This window comes from Triturus cristatus, chromosome 12 (genome assembly GCF_964204655.1).
Source record: "Triturus cristatus chromosome 12, aTriCri1.1, whole genome shotgun sequence".
NCBI lineage: Eukaryota > Metazoa > Chordata > Amphibia > Caudata > Salamandridae > Triturus > Triturus cristatus.
Window position 1 is genome coordinate 421,633,681 of NC_140595.1, and position 17,757 is coordinate 421,651,437.

The following is a 17,757-nucleotide window of genomic DNA, read 5'->3' on the forward strand; positions in this document are numbered from 1 at the left end:
CTCTCTGAGCATCGAAACACTGCGCTCAGACGAATCATATAGCTGTTTTACAGTGATGTGTCTGGTCAGGGTAATCCGGAGCCTGGGTGCTTCCTAGTTCATCGATCAAAGAGGATTAGGATGGAGGAAAGCAGCCACCGGGAAGGTAAGTAATTTTTTTTTATTTACCTGTTTTATTTTTTTATTTTTTTGTTAACCCACCACCACCTCAGTCCTTTAGCAGCAGCTACTTGTCTCCACCGCTTGAACTGAGTGGGTGGAGACATGTAAGTATGCACTTAGGTATGAAGCTACACTCGGAAATGATGAATTGACAAAAAGTGTAGATTTACAACCAAATGCAAGAGTTTATTTAGATATGAGTAATGGGGAGAGGATGTGGTCTAATGGCGAGGGAGATCAATCTCAAATCTGGGAAACTGGGTTTGAGTCTCGCCAATGACGCTAAACATCCTGTGGTTCTGGGCAAAACACTTAATCTCCCCATGTCTAACAAAAATTGATATGTCCTTGTGTAATGCAACTGATACCTTTTTATCAATTTCGCATTATGTAAAACTCCCCAAAAAAACTTTACATAAAACTTCAGCAGAAACTCACTTTATGTGATTCTATGATATGCAGTGTTTGGATATACACTGCACAATACATGGAACATCTCTCATCTGAAATCTAATCCAGCCCAAGATGTCAGAGAGCAGTCACATGCCGCTTACCTAATACAAGCTGACGAGTTACAACTACTCATTCCTTGGGCTCATTGCTAAAGCTGCTGGGTATTAAAAAGGACTAGGCTCCTTTATTTTATCAAATCAGAAACTGGAGAATAAATCCCTTTAATTCAATTTCACAAGTGTTCTGAAATATTCCCGCCTTGAGACCGTTTCGCTCCCGGCATTCAACACATCCCATGAGATACTCTTATCTATATTCCAACATTTAGAAAGGGGGAGATCTTGAAAATACATTTTCTGGATGTATTTTCTCCATTCACTTGCTTTGAGAGTGGAGACAGTTTTAAGAGGGAGAAAACTAAAATATAACAATTTTGGTCCCAAAAAATCGGTAGTCCTCTGTTTGAATCTAATGGGTTGACACGCATTGATTTTGAACATACGCCTGTATCATGTATCTTTGGCGTTGTGTTTTGCTATTTTAAAATTGACCAGGAACATCAGAATACTGCTCTCAGTTAAAATTCACGGATGTAGTTCCTACCTCGCACCCAGCAAATACTTTTAGTCACTCAAAAAAGAAATCCAGGGATCCCTTTCCAATTGTATCCTATTTTATTTAAGCTACATTGTTATCTTTGTTTTTTCTCTTCTTATTAACTCTTGCTTCAGAGCTCTGTAATGGTGAACAACATGTCTCTCTGCATCGGACTCTGAAAGTGGTTTAATAGGGGTTTCCGTGGTTAGTTTCTTTCCATTAATATTTATACTGCAAGAGCAGAGCAATTTGTATTACACCTAATACACTAAATTGAGAAATTCGAATGATTTTTTCCTATTTTTTTACTGATATTGTTTTGAAAAATATATTAGTGGGTTCTATAGCTCCTTGAAGCTGCACACATTTCCATACTCTGCAAAGCATATTGCATCACCTATGAAATTTGCTTTGTGTTAATCATGCAGTTTCCTTCAAGACTGATTTTCTAAATGAACTTCAGAGAATTTAAGGAAGGCATCCTTGTTACCTTTTTGGCATGAGTCTCTAAATCAAATGCTAATATATAGGGGCTATTTTGGATAGGGGAATCAAAGTCATGCTCAGCGCTCTCTGAACTAGTTTTTTTTTCCTATAAATACATATTGGCTATGTGTGTTAATGTGATGATGCAAATGGGATCTTTCCCTGAAAATAATAAATGTTTTAACGATATGATTTTTGTGTTTTCCGTAGATGTATGTGATTGTCTCTGCAGTGGTAGATGGTGTGTTTCTCACAAAGGATCCTGAAGAGATTCTGGCTGAACTAGGTTCCAACCCCGTCCCCTATTTAATCGGAGTCAACAACAATGAAATGGGATGGATCATGCCCCTTGTAAGAATGCTTATTCATTATTACATTACATCATCCAAAATGTACTAAAGCAATCATTGGTTTTATAATTACAAACATTGAATTTAGTTTTTGTATTCAAACCTACAGTTTCACCTAGAACACTCATTCTAGTTACAGGTTACATGGATACGTCTGCTAAATTCAAGCTGAAAATGGATATGATCATGTGGTCCCTGCTCCATGGGGAGGACCGGAAACAAACATCAGTAGTGATCTTACACATTGTCCGAAGTAAATCATTTTACATTTGCCATCAAGAAGTGTAATCTCAGTGCTCAGTGAGTAAAGGTTTGGTTTGATCACTGAGCACAGGATTGAGATAAAGCATTATAGGATCTTATGAGGATATGTAGGCTACAGTTTCGAGAAGTTTCTTCAGTAAACATCATGTAAATATTTCTTAATGGCCTTCTGTAAAAGACATTTAAATAAAACAGATGCAAGTGGCAATTGCAAATTCACGAAACCAAGATCTGTCGATGTTTAGGCCAGTAGATTCAATACCGACCTAGAAAATCTGTGGCAATTTTCAATAGTCTCAAATTTGAAGTTAGGGGTCGGAGCATCGCTTCAAAAAGGGGGGGAGGGGGTCGCAGGGTGTCCACTGAGATGACAGGGATCATTAACAGACTCACATTTTTATGGGTATTGACAAATCTCCCAATGTGTTTTCCATATCCAATATATGTATCTTCATTTAGTGCTATGAAACCAGGATTACATCGTCATGCTAGGTGTGAAAAATACCCAAACACAGTAGTCTCTTATTTGAGAATGATGCACAGCCAGGCAGGTGTCATGGGTTTGTACCGTCAAAGCATGATTATGACTCAACTCACACACTGCTCTTTCCCCATTGCTCGATGGTTGGAGTGGTGAAATCTCTCTAAGAACTCACATCCGTTCTCCTGTTTCTGCAAAACTTCAAAATTAAGTTGTACTGTCATGATTTTGATGGGAAATGCTTTCAAATGGGGAACAGCCATTACAACGCGGTTTTTACCACGTAGTGCAGTTACATCGCATGCGTTACAACGCATGCGATGTTACAACGCTATGCTATTACAACGCAAGTCCGTACATCGACTTGCGCTAGATGGCGTGCTAACATTACAAATAGTGTAGTTTACTATCCCAACACCTTCCCTACTGTTAAGTGGACTGGAGTTGGAATAGTAAATTACACTTTTTTAATGTTAGCACGCCATCTAGCGCAAGTCGATGTAAGGACTTGCGTTGGAATGGCATAGCGTTGTAACATCGCATGCGTTGTAACGCATGCGATGTAACTGCACACGTGGTAAAAACCCGCGTTGTAATGTCATACATCCCTTTCAAATACTCCAGAAGTCCTTCAAAATAATCTGCATTCTTTAATATCAACATTTTCCATTGTCTAATGTCTCTGTCCTAGTTCCCTTTAAATGTCCATGACCATGCTATTGTCATATGCTAAACTGGAGTCCTTTCATAATCGCCATGGCCTTACGTTGTTGGATGTCTAGAAGGAGACTGTCTTCATTGTCCAAGTACTTGGTAAGCTAGGCTTTGTTCAAACTCACAGATTCCGTGGACACTTCATCGTGTAATCTTCTGGGAAAACGATGCAATTCCACATGGCTTAGCAGTCCTCTCGCATATCTCCTCATTTCCACATTTCGCCTTTTTTGATGTATTTATTCATCCCCGTTTGTGTTATTTTCTTAGTCAAGAAGTATCACTGAGAATTTAAGTAGAAGTGGCAAAAGGATAAATTACACAGATCTCCCAGTCTTAGCTTATGCTGTAAACAACATTTCCATGAGAAACGAGAAAGAGAACTGGCACTGCATTTGGTCTTAGTCAGCAATTCCCAGTGAAAGATGGCATCAATGACATAATTCTCTGGTGTCTCATCATTCCTCAATACTTCATCTAGCAGTGTGCATTATGGGTAGGAGTGGTTGCTTCCAAACCATTATTAGTGACAGTGTGTATGAGTTGACAATCGTGCCTCTAGTAAACAAGCTTTTGCATGGGCAGGATACCCTCAATCCCTATCAATGAAAAATGTCTTGATGCCAGGTTTGGTTCATTTAAGTATTACAAGGGAGTCTGAAGTAATTTTTGTTAACTAATTTCAGTTGGAAATCATCCCATGCTATGTGCAACTGACCATCACCCTGATACCGTTGCCAAAACAAATCATACCCTCAGCTTCTGTCCATTGGAGAGCTCCTTCATTCACTGTGCTGCCTGTAGCACATCATTGCTTTTCTGTGACATGGCCAACTGTCTTTTGGAAAGGAGCAATGCAAGGTGGACAAACTTACACGCTGCTTTGTTCTGATTATACCTTACCACTAAACCCACAGTGCTCTTGAGTCGACCTTTAATGTTGAGTACATTGTTCTAATAATGAAATTAAGGACAGGTCCAAAATGTAACACATGAGATCGGTTTCAGTAGTCTGACATTTCAGACATGCACTTGGAACTAAAATAAAATATTTTTAAAAGGTCTCTGTGAGTTTAATATGATCAGTGCAGTATATTATATCAATTTAAACCTGGCATTTCAAAAGACCAGTGTTGGGCATCCCAAAGTAGATTCTCTGTCCCCGTGTCCTGCAATGTAGTCAGGTCCATCTTAGTCATGTACAATAAATATGACTATAGCAATGTCATGGCGTTTGCAGCCATATCGCAGCATCAGTGTCATAGATAGTATTGTGTAAGCTTGAGGCATGTCAAGGAACATTTCCCAAGCCTTTCTCTCTGTATTTATGAATGTGTTAAACATCAGAAATGGTCCTGTAGGGACTTGCAAGTGCTTGTTGAAAACTCCAAAACATGTGTAGTTTGTCACCATCTACTGGATCCTCGACTGTTAGCGTTTCAGTTCATGGCCATTGCAGCTCACTTGCACAGTGTCTTGAAAGAAGACAAAGATGATACCGGTAGGTCCGTTGTATAATGCACTTTCAAGTTAGTTCCTTATGCCAGCAATAGCTAGCCACTGTCAACAATGCAGGGAAGTCATAATTTCTGTTCTGCAGTGCGAGCAATTCTATCAGGACCCCAGTGGAATTAGGCATATATTGCAGATAGGGCATTCTAGTGGATTATGCTCATTCCTCGATTATGTCACCCACTGCACGTGAGTGGTTAAGTATTACAGTTTCAGATCAGGAGCGCTTACTACACTCTCAGTGGCTGTAAGCTGCAATGTAAGCATTGCTATTTCATGGCAACACCCACCCCGGGTAAAGTTTACTTTTATTTAAATGTTTTTTTGTAAAAAACGGTTCTGGATAAGCATAGTGGAAGGATCTCCAAAATGTACCAGGGGCAGGCTATGATTACGATTTTGATCAAGGCGAATCTACTCAGTGCAGATAGTGGTAGGCATCTCCAGAACATGGAGGATTCCCAGATGCCTTTTATGGCCCTGGTTCGATTGTCCACTATGAAGCCTGCATCAGAAAGACACGGCTAAATGCCCTGGTGGTGAAAAGCTGGTAGTTCCCAGGACAAGCGCAACACCGGAAGAGCTATTTTTATCATGCCATCAGTGGACATTAAGTGGAATAGGTAAGATTTACATTTTTGTACTTTTAGGCCAGGGACTTACTCAAACATTATTTAATTGTCCTCTGTCCGTGAGATACAGTAGCGTATCTTCTAAGTAAAGAGAGATTGAACGACTGTGGTCCCAATAGTAATGCCTCACCCCTCTCTCCTCTGTTAAAATTCTGTTGCAAAAGGCTTGATGACCAGAGTGAGCAGGAAAGAGAAATGGGCAACCACAGGGCGTGCTTTCTTAAATGGGCCTTGACTTGTGTACTATCCACCTAGTTATAACCCTTTCGCTCTACTAAGCTGTCAACACTCTGACTCATCAAAATACTTTCCCCCAAACCCATCTCGTTTAGAACCACACAGAGATACTTCCACTTCAGTATGTCAAATGCTTTCTACATATCTATGGAGAATACCACTTGCAGTGCTGTCAGGGGCGTAACGCAGGCCCCTGCAGCCCCTGCAGTGCGGGGGGGGCCCCTAGCTCCAGGAGGCCCCCTCAGCACAGCACTCTGGCCGGAGAGCTCATGATTGAGCCCTGAGAAGGGGCCCCTTTACGTTCCGTGCAGGGAGACCCCCTCAATTTTCGGTACGCCAGTGAGTGCTGTATGTGGCAGACATTTACGAGGTGCTGCATATTCACTGCTGAAGTTCTGGGGCCGTATTATAGAGCATGCCCTGGGGGCACAACAGGCGTTTGCTCCAGCTTTGCGCACCCACGGGGCACTCTGATATTACAGAAGGGGCCACAGATGCTTGTGCCTCCCCTTCTGTAATAACTACAGCACTATTGCCCATAAAGCACCAGCGCTATCTGCAGGGGGCATTCCCTCTGCCTCTGCACCCGCGCTGTATTACTGGCACAGGGCAGAGGCAAAGAAGCCCTCAGGAGGCGCAACCCCTGATGGCAACCCTCTGGCAGGGAGAAAGGGGGTCCCATGGACCTCCCAGACATCCCCTTGCAGGTGCGTACTGCCACTGACTGCACGCATCTGCAAGGGGATCTCTAATCCCCTTCAAAAGAACAGGCAGGTGCCGCCTGCACAGTGAAAACATGGAGCAGCTGTAAGTCAGCTGATCCATTTTTCACAAGAATACACTGCTCTCAAGGCAGCACAAGTTCGCAGCTGCCCTGGGGGCAGCGCTTTCATTGTACTAGGGCGCATTTTCACTGTTAGCGCCCGGTGGACTTTTTTAAAGGTGTGACTTGTGTAAACTGTGAAAGGGCTCCATTACCATAATAAGGACCCTGGTTGGTATGAAGACTGACTGAACTATATGAACCAGTTCAGATAATAATGGGGACATTATGCTAGCCAATATATTGCCCAGGCTTTCGTAATCCAGGTTCAGTATGGAGAGAGTTTCATAGGATGATATTTACATATATTCCAGATGTGATGTGTGTAACTACACAATTGTGGCCTCCCTCGTGGAGGCCGGTAGGGTACTCTGTTAACAAGCTTCCATACACAAGGCAATTAATTTAGGAGCCAGAGAGACAGTGAACACGGTCCAAATCTTTGAAGCTTGTCATCACAGCTGAGGGTTTTACCAGCTGCCAGGTCCTTCATTGCTTCCTTGATTTCCTTGATTGTCAGAGGAGTATTTAGCTCAGCCACCTGCAGAGGAGAAATGTTACACAAGTTCAAAGGTGTTTTTCAGATGAGCGAGAGGGACAATGTAGAGTTGTTCATAGCATTCTGACACTTAATTTTTGTCCTCCAATTTTATAATAGCCACTAAGCCAGTAGCAGTCCTAAGTGCAGTAACTGGGAAGTGATTGTTAGGGCACTCCATTCTAGTAGTATGTTTCCAGTTGATCCAATCTTTCCAATAAAGTATTGTTATTGGCACTCCCTAAAATTTAACAGAAAATTACCATTCAACATCAATAATCTTTATTCGATTTCAAATATTAAAACCATAAAAGCACACAATAAATATAAAATCCAATAATAAATCTGATGGAAATAAAAACAGACCACACTTGGCACAGCCAGTGGATTAAAATAACTTGTGTCATTGGAAATGCAAGGGGACGATAGGCTAGTCACAACTAGATCTAAGTCTGATAGCAGATTTTAAAAATTCAAGTACATAGAACAAAGTGCTGCCTGTCAACATTTGTAGATAAATAAAAGCTGGACGTACTTGCGTAAAATTAGCTCTTTTCAAAGCTGGGATTATAAAAGACTTTCTAAGGGTTTCATAAAAACTACAAAACATCGTAAAATGAGTCATGTCCTGTGGAGATTGATCATCGCACCACAGGACAGCAGGGTTTGGCCCTTGGTACAGCCCCTAGGATGAGCAAGAAGGAGATGGAAAAGGTAAAACCGGAACCTTGTGAGCAAGAATCTATCATGCAAATTAATGGATGCCAGTTGGTAAGGGTCCGCCTTCTTGGTAGTTTTTAACATGATAAGACGGCATACACTAGGATTTAGGAGCTCACTCTCTTCCCTTGCTTAAACCTCTGCTCCATGAAGCTCGCCTTTAAGGGGTTCAGATCACTCTTGGTTATCCAGTCTCGGTTAGTGAAAAGATCATGTCTCCCCACGCCCGTTAAGGAGTTTTCAATATACTTTAACCATGATATTCGTGTGGCATGATCAAGGGCCAGACAATTGTTAAGATGAGTTTATTTAATGTTGTCCCCTTACCAGCCCAAATTTTTAACCATAACTAGACAAGGTGTATCGCTATCTTATCAGTAATGTATTTCATGCCAAGTTCGTTATGTATTGTGAACGAAGGGGTGCCTTGAGGGACCGATAGAGCTATCTCAAGAACTTATTTTCCATGATTTGAAGGTATTCTATGTTAGTATATCCCCAGATTTCACTGCCATATAATACCTTAGAGAGACACTTGGCGCTATATAGATTTAATAGTGCTCCCACATGTCTTTTCCCCAGTCTAGTTGTGAAATTAAATATGGCTGCGATCTCTCTGGAGAGAACTTTTCTCTTGCAAGTGAGTTGGAGCCCCCACTTTACTTTCTCGTCCAATAGGACTCCTATTTCAGAGAAAACATTTGTTCTTGGGGCAGTAGTTGACCCTACCATAAAAGTATATGGCCTCATCCGGCAGGCCCCTATTTGCATGATATAAGATTTAGAGTTGTTAACCACGAGGTTCTTCTCCCCCATAAACTGAAAAAAGGATTTAATTAACATTTTTAACCCTGTTCCATCCTGGCCATCAGGACGGCGTCATCTGTATACCACAAGACGGGAAGACCATGCCGTCCTGCCTGTGGAAAATCCGGCCTGGTCTCTAGGAGGGTCTTCTCTAGACCATTGGTGCATACATTGAGTAGGAATGGTACCAGGATACAGCCCTGTCCTACCCCACTCATGGCTCATGGTAGGAGATCTGGATTTCCTCTTGGCACTTAGCTAAAAAAGACTTGTGAAAAGGGCGGGGGGTAATCTGTGCCCAGTTAAGCCTCCTGCCCCCGTCTGTAGGACACCCCCACCACTACTTCCCTTGTTAAGACCTAGAACAAGCCATATGGTTGTAAGACACAGAGGGTTATGGTTACTGTAAATACTTGCGTTGATTGTGAAATCTGATATTAAATGAAATAGAGGGGTGGAGACAAAGATAAAGTCAATAAACAGGTTGTTACCGTGACCTTTGAAGGTTGGTGTGAGAGTGCTCTGTGCCGGGTCCAACTTATCCATTGCAGATTATAGATCAAAATCACATATTAGGGCATTAAGAGGATCTCCCTGCCAGTGATGTTCAAAATGCCCTCCCGAATAATGTGGGCAGTCAGAAACCCATAAACCCTGGATTTTTGGGTCCCGGCAAGGGTGAACATTGAAATCACCTACCAGCACAATGTTAAGGGTGTAGCTTGTAGAGGTACTAAATCTGTCCAGAAATTTACCTAACCGAGCTATGTTACATGTCTCAGGATAGGAGAAAACAGCATTATAAAAATTTAAGAGCAATAGACTACTAGATCCTGGTGAGAAGAGCAAGGCCTGCAGGCATTGATTATCAATCTTGAGTTCAGCTATTCCACATTCCAGCCTTAAAGATGCATAAACCAGAAGTCTCTCATAGCTCGACTGGAGCTGGATGCCTTGGAGGGACAAAGAAAGTTTTATACCCTTACAACAAAAAGAGATTGTCTACAGCCCAAGTCTCCTGCAAGGAAATAATGTAAAACACGTGGATGAAACTACACCATTCTGGGACTGGGAACTTGCTTGCTAAACTGGCTATGTTCCAGGAGATAAGGGAGAGGTGTGTTGTATCCCTGGAATGAAGCCCCGAGGTTTCTCGTCCCTCTCGGTTTCTGCGATCGGGGCATGGGGAAGATGACACGGGAAGGAAGGACACGGGTCCTCCCAGTTAATCACAGTCATCAAGGAGGTCCAAGGGGGCAAAGGCATTGAAGGTTGGAACAGGCGAAGAAGCCTGGTGCCGCTCGTAGGATGCAGTACACAAGAGTTTCCTTGGGAACTGAGGATTTTGTGTTAGTGCCGAGAACTTTGGTCTATAAAAGAAGCCAAGAGGAAGGGCCATTTTTTAGGTGGCTGGGCCTGTGGAATCTTTGACATTAGCCGCATGGAAAATTCTCTCTACTAGATGGAGCTGATTAAAGTTAATGATCACACAGTCCCCATCGCTGCTCTTTCTTGACCCTCCTATCCAGGCCACCTGTCGTACCATAATGATTTGGCTCTCCACCCTTCATCCCAGAGATGTATTGCTGTTTAGCCAGTGTTGGACTTTATTTTTCAGTTGGTGAAATTCTTCGGTGAAACCTGGTTTCAGCACTGGATCATTTCCCAGAACTACTACATATGGTGTTGCTTCAGGGGGTAAGTGGATGTGGTTTGGGCCTACATGCTGTTTATCCAAATCCTCTGGTGCTGGGATAAATCCCTCACGTCCAGCAGTTTCCCTCTGTGTGAGCATGTTACCACGTAGGTTTTCCACACTCCTTATCCACTCCACCTGTGACTCGCCCCTTGAAGGGGGAGTAGGCATGGCCTGGGATTGGGGGAGTAGGTTGGGTGGCACTCCTGCACGGAAGATTACTAACAGCGCCTATTGGACCAGCCTCCCCCGATCCTGCCTTCGGCATATGTTTACCATGGCCTGTGTTTACACCTCGGCCTGGGAGGACCGTTTTGGCGGCACCAGCTGTATTAATAGCCCTATTGTCCTGTTGAGACCAAACGGAGAGTTCTTTCTCAATTGTAGTGAGGCGTTGCTTGATGGGTTACAGTTTGGTATCCAGTCCTTCCAGAAGAGTCCCCATGTAGGCTTCCAGCATTGCTGCCAGCTTGTCTTTTGATAGAACTCCTGTTCCTGGATGGTTTGAGGTTAGCGGATCTGCACTGAGGCGTTTTGCCTTAGCCCCCACCGTCGTGCATTTCTGTTTAGCCCCAGCCCCCAATCCTCTGCCCGGGCCCTCCTCCTGGATATCCTGTCGGGGGCTACTGTTGCCGCTTCAGGGTAAGTGACCAATTGCCTAATTCCCAGCAGACTGAAGGCGCTGGGAATGCCTTATTGGATCCCCTCCCCCTCCTGGATTTCGGTGCTGTTGCTTTGACCAGGTGAGGGTGGCAAGGTTACGATCAGCTCTCCCTGATCCACAGAACTTGGCATTGTGACCTGACCAGGCACTATGGTATTAGAGCGGGTGCATAGATAGCATACTGGAGAGTGGGAAAGTGCCTAGCTACCAGCTCGATGTTCCCTATCAAGGACCCCTGCTGCTCTCTTCAGGAAACAGTCCATGGTTGACATCGCAGTGGCCAATTGGGATGTTGTGGTAGTCTTCTGCCTCCCCATGATGCCAGACAAAAAAAGGAAACCTTCCCTGATGTTTAAGGGTTAGTATAATAATGTACTACTGTAATAGGACTGGGCTAAAACAAGGGTCGTACAGACCATACCCACAGTAATCAACAAGCGGCCCCCTTCCTTGTTGGCTGCACACTGTCCACACAATCCACAGCAGGCAAACGCCCCCCCTGGACTTACCTTAGTTCCTTAGTTCTAAGAGTCCACATTCTGAACCACGCCAGAATCCCAAGTACGTCCCATGGCTCTGTCCCCTGCTGGAGCTGCCACAAAAGCAAGAGAGGTGGCCCAGTGCAGCCTCCTCCGAGCTCTGACAGTTGCAAATAGGCCCGCCCATGGCCAAGGCAAGCTACGCGCGTCCCACGTTGCGGGAGTCCCAGGGGCTTTTTGTGTGCCTCGGGGCGCAAAACAACAGGAGCGCTAGTGGCTCACGGGCCTTGAAGGGTGCCGGGATGTGAAGTCCCCCGGTAGTCTGCTCTCCCACGCTGCCGGAGACCCTGGGGATTTTTCTGCGCCTCCAGGCGCAAAACAGCAGGCACATTGGTGGCTCACGGGCCGCGAAGGATGCCAGGATGTGAAGTGCCCTGGTAGTACCTTTCATTAAGAAGGTTACCTGCAGTCTCCATGTAGGGATACCAGCATTTGTATACCCTATTTCAGTTGTACCAGTAACGGACCATGATCTGATAATGTACAAGCTAGATCGTCTCTATGATTTCTTTTCCCTTGTACGTGTTCAGATGGTGACACTGTATCCATGCCTGGTACATAGAGAACGTGTCGTGACATAATATGATTATTCCATCTTGTCAGTGTGCATTTATTTCATGCAATGTGTCTATTAACTTCCAATGTTGGTGCCATTTCAAAAACACCCAAAGCTGTGTGAGAGTTTGGTAATGGAGGAAAGGATTATTCAGATCATTGTCATGTAAACAATTGACAAACCCTCCCCAAATCGTTGGGCTATGATTGTGTGACAGAATGTATGTCTTTGGTGATTTAAATAAATGAATTGGCAGTGAGTTAGGTCCATATACCCATAATAGCACAAGTAGTCACCTATCTAACAATCCAGTAAGTTTACACTCTCTATCCACACTTTGTGTCTGTGTGTTAAACATCATGCCTGGTTTCACCCTTGCCACTGTGCATCAGGCATAGGATAGTTACGAGGTGTAGAAGAGTTGTTCTCTTCATCTCTTGTGTACCTTGAAGCGTTCCGATTTGTACAGGTGTGTTTTCTGTATGCAGACTATGTCGATTATGCATCTGCACAGCTATGAATGTTTTTTGGACCTCTTTATCGGGTTCCCCATTCCTTTCACTTTCCACATCAATATTTGATAGGTACTTAGAAGGGACATAGGCAAATGATATTAATGTGGTGTCTGTACCCAGTCACAAGGCTAAAGCCTTGTTTTCAGCTTCTATTGTGTTGCTTGATAAGTGCATAGTACACCTACTTCAGTGTTCACTGCTTCCCATCATTAACATGCATAAACACAGCCATGAAGGGACAGTGTTGGGACAAAAACTAACTGTGTATGTAGTAGTGACCAAGGTCAAACATTTCTACCATCCAGTGGAGGAATATTAGATCTGGGAAAATAGGAAACTCTTGCTCCCACCTCCATCAGCCATCACATGACCACTCTCATGGAGCCTAGTGGATGATTCTATGCCTAGGCACATATACTTGATTAGAGTAGATACTATGTGTCGGGTCTAGTAACAGCAGCTCAGTACATCACTATATTGTTAAGACAAATAACAGCAAGGGAACCCAATGCGTAGGTGGATCTTGAATTGAATTGAATTGAAGAAGCTCTTATATAGCGCATGGCTACTCGGAAGCATCCCAGCGCTCAACAAGGGTAACCCAAGGAAAATAGGAAAGCCATTAACTAGACCAGGAACACGACTTAAGTCCTCGGAAAGAGCCAGGTTTTCAACTTCTGCCGAAACACAAGCAGACAGGGCTCCTGGCGAAGCATCAGAGGAAGGGAGTTCCAAAGTTTGGAAGCATTTAGTGAAAGAAGACGCCCACCCGAACGGGCTCTCTTAATTCGGGGGATCACTGCCAAGTTCTGATCATTGGATTGAAGATTTAGAGGGGATTTGTGAGGAATGACCAAATTTTCCAAGATGGGAGGACCTTTCCCATGGAGGAGTTTATGTGCCATACACAAAGATTTAAAGACAACCCGCTCTTTCACCGGAAGCCAGTGAAGAGATTTCAGAGCAGGTTTAGCTGATGTACGGTAATTGACGCCCATTAGAAGTCTTGCCGCCGCGTTCTGAACGACTTGAAGCCGTTTGGTCGTGGAGGCTGGTACTCCTAAATACAAGGCATTCACATAATCTATCCTGGAAAGGATCAGAGATTGTATTAGGATTTTTCTAGCCCTTTCCGGCAGTTGTGGGAGGATTTTTCGCAAGGTTTTTAAAATCCCAAAACAGGTGGCGGCAACCTTCCTAGCCTGAGTTCTGAACGTTAGCTCCGTATCGAGCTAGAGCCAAAGGCTTTTAATTTCTGGTTTAGAAATAGGGCCTGGTCCCATACACAAAGGCCAGAAGGTCGAGTTGTCAAGGCTAGCCTGCCGTCCCAGCAACAAAAGCTCTGTTTTCCCACCATTCAGTTTAAGGTGGGATTGGTCCATCCAACATGCCACAGCTTCTAAACAGTTACATAACTGCAGCGGAGACTGTCTGAGCTGATTCAGAGAGAACATAAGCTGAGTATCATCGGCGTAACTCACAAGCTGGACCCCAAAGGGGACCACTATCTCCGCTAAAGGGGCCATATACACATTGAACAATGTGGGGCTGAGGGATCACCCCTGCGGAACCCCACTCTGTAAAGGGACCGGACCAGAGCAATGATCATCTTCGAAGACCCTAAAAAATCGGTCCTCAAGGAAGGATTCCAACCACTTAAGAGCCTTGCCCGTGATTCCCATATTGCTGAGGGGGGAAACCAGAATGTGATGGTTAACTGTGTCGAAGGCGGCACTGAGGTCCAGGAGGATAATGGCTGCGCTGCCACCATCATCCAGAATCCTCCTGGCATCCTCCACCACCCTCAACAAGGCAGTTTCTGTTCCCTGTCCCTTCCTGAACCCAGTTTGTGATAGAAGCAGCAAATTATTGGTTTCCAAAAAGGAGGCCAATTGTGAATTGACGAATTTCTCAGTCAGTTTACTAATGCCCGGTAATAGAGAAATAGGACGGTAGTTGGAAAAGTCCCCTGGATCCAAGCTGGGTTTCTTAAGCAAGGCCCTAACCATTGCTATCTTCCATTCTCTAGGCACAGTAGCTGAATTCAAAGAAACATTCACCATATTCACAATTGGTTTGCTGACAGTGGAAAGGGCTGCATTGAAAATGCTCATCGGAGCAGGATCACACGGGGAGCCACTCTTGATGGTATTCAACAGAGTAGGCAAAAGATCCTCCCTAAGAGGAGAGAAGGAGGAGAGCCTGGGGTGATCCGATAGATTCTGACTAACATGTGGCATTTGAGAGGCGATAGAAGATAGTGGAGGAAGCCTATCAATGATCTTTTTAATCTTGGTACAGAAAAAAGTCGCCAGTTCTTCACATCGACTGCCTGCTTCGTCCGAGTCAGGCCGTGGGTCGGGGACTTTAGTCAGCAATTTCACAATTCTATATATCTCCCTGGGAGCATTAGCAGAGGACTCGATTTTACTGGCAAAGAAGGCAGATTTGGTATTAATCAGGGCGGTCTTATATTTCTTTAGAGCCGCTCTGTATCTGCTTTTTTTCTCCCCATTAAACTCTCTCCTCCATTGCCTCTCTTCCCTTTTACATTCTTGTTTAAGAGCTCTCAGCTCCTGATTAAACCAAGGATGTTTGTTGAGGCCTTTCTTGGTTGTTATTGGTTTTTTTGGCACCAAACTGTCCAAGGACCGCTCTATCCACAAGTTAAACTCCTGATTGGCTCTCTCCACATCCAAATGTGCTGAAGGTTCAGTACGCTTCAGGATGCTTGCCCATTTAGAAAGGTCAAGCTTGGACCAATGCCTGGCTAGCCCTCTCTAAGAATTTGAGGAGGAGTTAGGCTGAACCATCTTCCAGCTAAAAGGAACCACCATATGGATCTCAACTTAGAACGTTGAGTATTCAGCCAGCATCAAAGTATATGCATAGGCATCAATGCTGTTGCATTTTATGATGGTTCCTTATCTGAGTCTCTGTTGTCTACATCCATGGATGGATCCACTGCAGCACTATCTGTGTGTAATAGTCTGTCTGGGCTATCAGACTTGGTGCAACTTCACCTGGTAAGTTCAGCTACTGTCTTTGATCACTGCATGAAGACTGTTCCACAGATGGTGTAAACTTAGTTTGGTTTTCCATACATTTTGTGATCTTTTTACATAAGCTTCCACGAGGTTGATCAAACTGCATGATCTAGTTTGAGTTCTAAAGCCTCCAGATGTCACCCATAGCTGTTAGGAAAGCATCCAGTATATCTGTTTGCATGAGGATGTCTCATGCAGCAGGCTAATGTGATGTAGTGACTCTTGGGCCATTTTGACTCCAGTCACTATGGCTTCCCAGTCTGCAAGACTGACAGGGATCACTGCTTAGCCATGAACAGTGTTGTGTTCTGTCATGATTCCATCAAAATTTGCCTAAGAATCCCAAGCAGACTTGCAATGTGGTGGATGCAGAAAAACTTTCTGCAGCATGGGGCATTCTAAATTATACTGTTTCCTCTGTGCAACACTGCTTCAAATCCCCCTTTTGTTCTTTTAGGGACCCATGACGCTTACTATTATATAGAACTATATAAAGGGACATCTTCGGCATACAATCTGACCTTCTGCCTTTCCTTGAACTGTCTTGTGGGTCGAATGTCAGGAGTTATCATCCCTGTTACACATAAAAATTTCAAGTACTGTGTGACAAATATGTTACAATGCTGCTTTGTGTCTGCTGCTCTATCCCGCCAGTTTGAAACCTACTCATTAGACTAAGGAATAGCTCCATTTGGGCCATGGAATCCTGCTTCTCCCCACTTCATCACTTCCTGTGATGCTGTTAGCAAAAGGTCCTGTCTGACAGACCCTCCGGTGGCTGCTGGTCCTTCAACATGCATTTAAGGGTATCTCTCTGGATGACAAGAGAATGTCCACATCAGCTTCGTCAGCTCCAAAACAGTGCCTAGGGTGTTTACACCTGAATGTTGGCAGTCCCACTCTCAAGTCATCCCGGCTCACTCCTTCTGCACTGTAGCCGAGCCCAAGAGGCTGATCGCTTGGCATGAGTCGTCAGCCTTGGGTGTGGCGGATGTTGAGCTACGATACTGACTAGTTCAAATTGACACTCAAGTTAAGTTTTCTATCTGATTAAAATTAAGGCGGGTCAATGCGCATCAAATGAAGAGTCCACTAAAACTGTCTCTATATAATTTATTACTTTGCCATGACCAATAAAGAAAGATGTGCAGAACCAGACTTTTTAAGTTTTCCAATTTTGTAGATTTATTGAAATATTATTGTTATCAATACAGAAAATGAAATGATAGTGAATGAAGGGATTTAGCATAAGTTAAATCATAATATTTAGCCCTAAATACAAAAGGAACCATGCTTGACTAGCCCTCTCTTATACAACAACAGCAAAATCCTAACTCCTTCCCAAATAGAAAATCTTTAGACAATGACAGCGCACAGTTTCATAGCTTGTTGTTAAGTAGAGAGGTGGTATAAAAAAGGTAACTGGCACAGCAAACCAATCAGACTATAAATGCTCAAAACTCCAACTTGCAAACGATTCTCATTGGCCAGAAACATGAGAAATGCAACTTAATTAACCCTGGGCGTAGTTCGCGAAGTAGCGCTTCGCGTAGCTACGCAAAGTGCACTTCGCACTACGTGAGCTACGCGTAGCACTTCGCAAACTGCGTAGTACCCTGTTCGCACTGTGCAAGATGTCGTTTTCAATGATTGCACAGTGCGGACAAGCAACCGGCACTGTGCAATCATTGAAAACGACATCTTGCACAGTGCGAGCTGTAGTTTTCTGCTGCTCGAGTAGATTTTTACTCGAGCGGCAGCTTTCTCAACGCGAACTGGTAGTTTCTCAACGCGAGCGGCCGCGAGCATATGCGACCACTGGCAATGAGAAACCTGACCTCCTCGCGTTGGGAATCTCGCCGGGAGGTTTATTTTCCATGCTCGCGATCGCCAACTTGATGTTGCTGATCGCGAACAAGGAAAAAGTCTCGCCGGGATGTCATTTTGCTTGCTTGCGGTCGCCA

At 44.0% G+C, this 17,757-nt stretch overlaps 1 protein-coding gene across 1 annotated transcript in view; it reads left to right on the top strand.

The window, feature by feature from the left end:
- LOC146776046 (fatty acyl-CoA hydrolase precursor, medium chain-like) overlaps positions 1 to 17,757 on the top strand; it is a 248,056-nt gene that overhangs the window by 120,805 nt on the left and 109,494 nt on the right. The window contains exon 9 of the mRNA XM_085636898.1: positions 1,909 to 2,049. Coding sequence (XP_085493024.1) covers positions 1,909 to 2,049 — 141 coding nt within the window. The remainder of the gene's footprint in view (positions 1 to 1,908; positions 2,050 to 17,757) is intronic.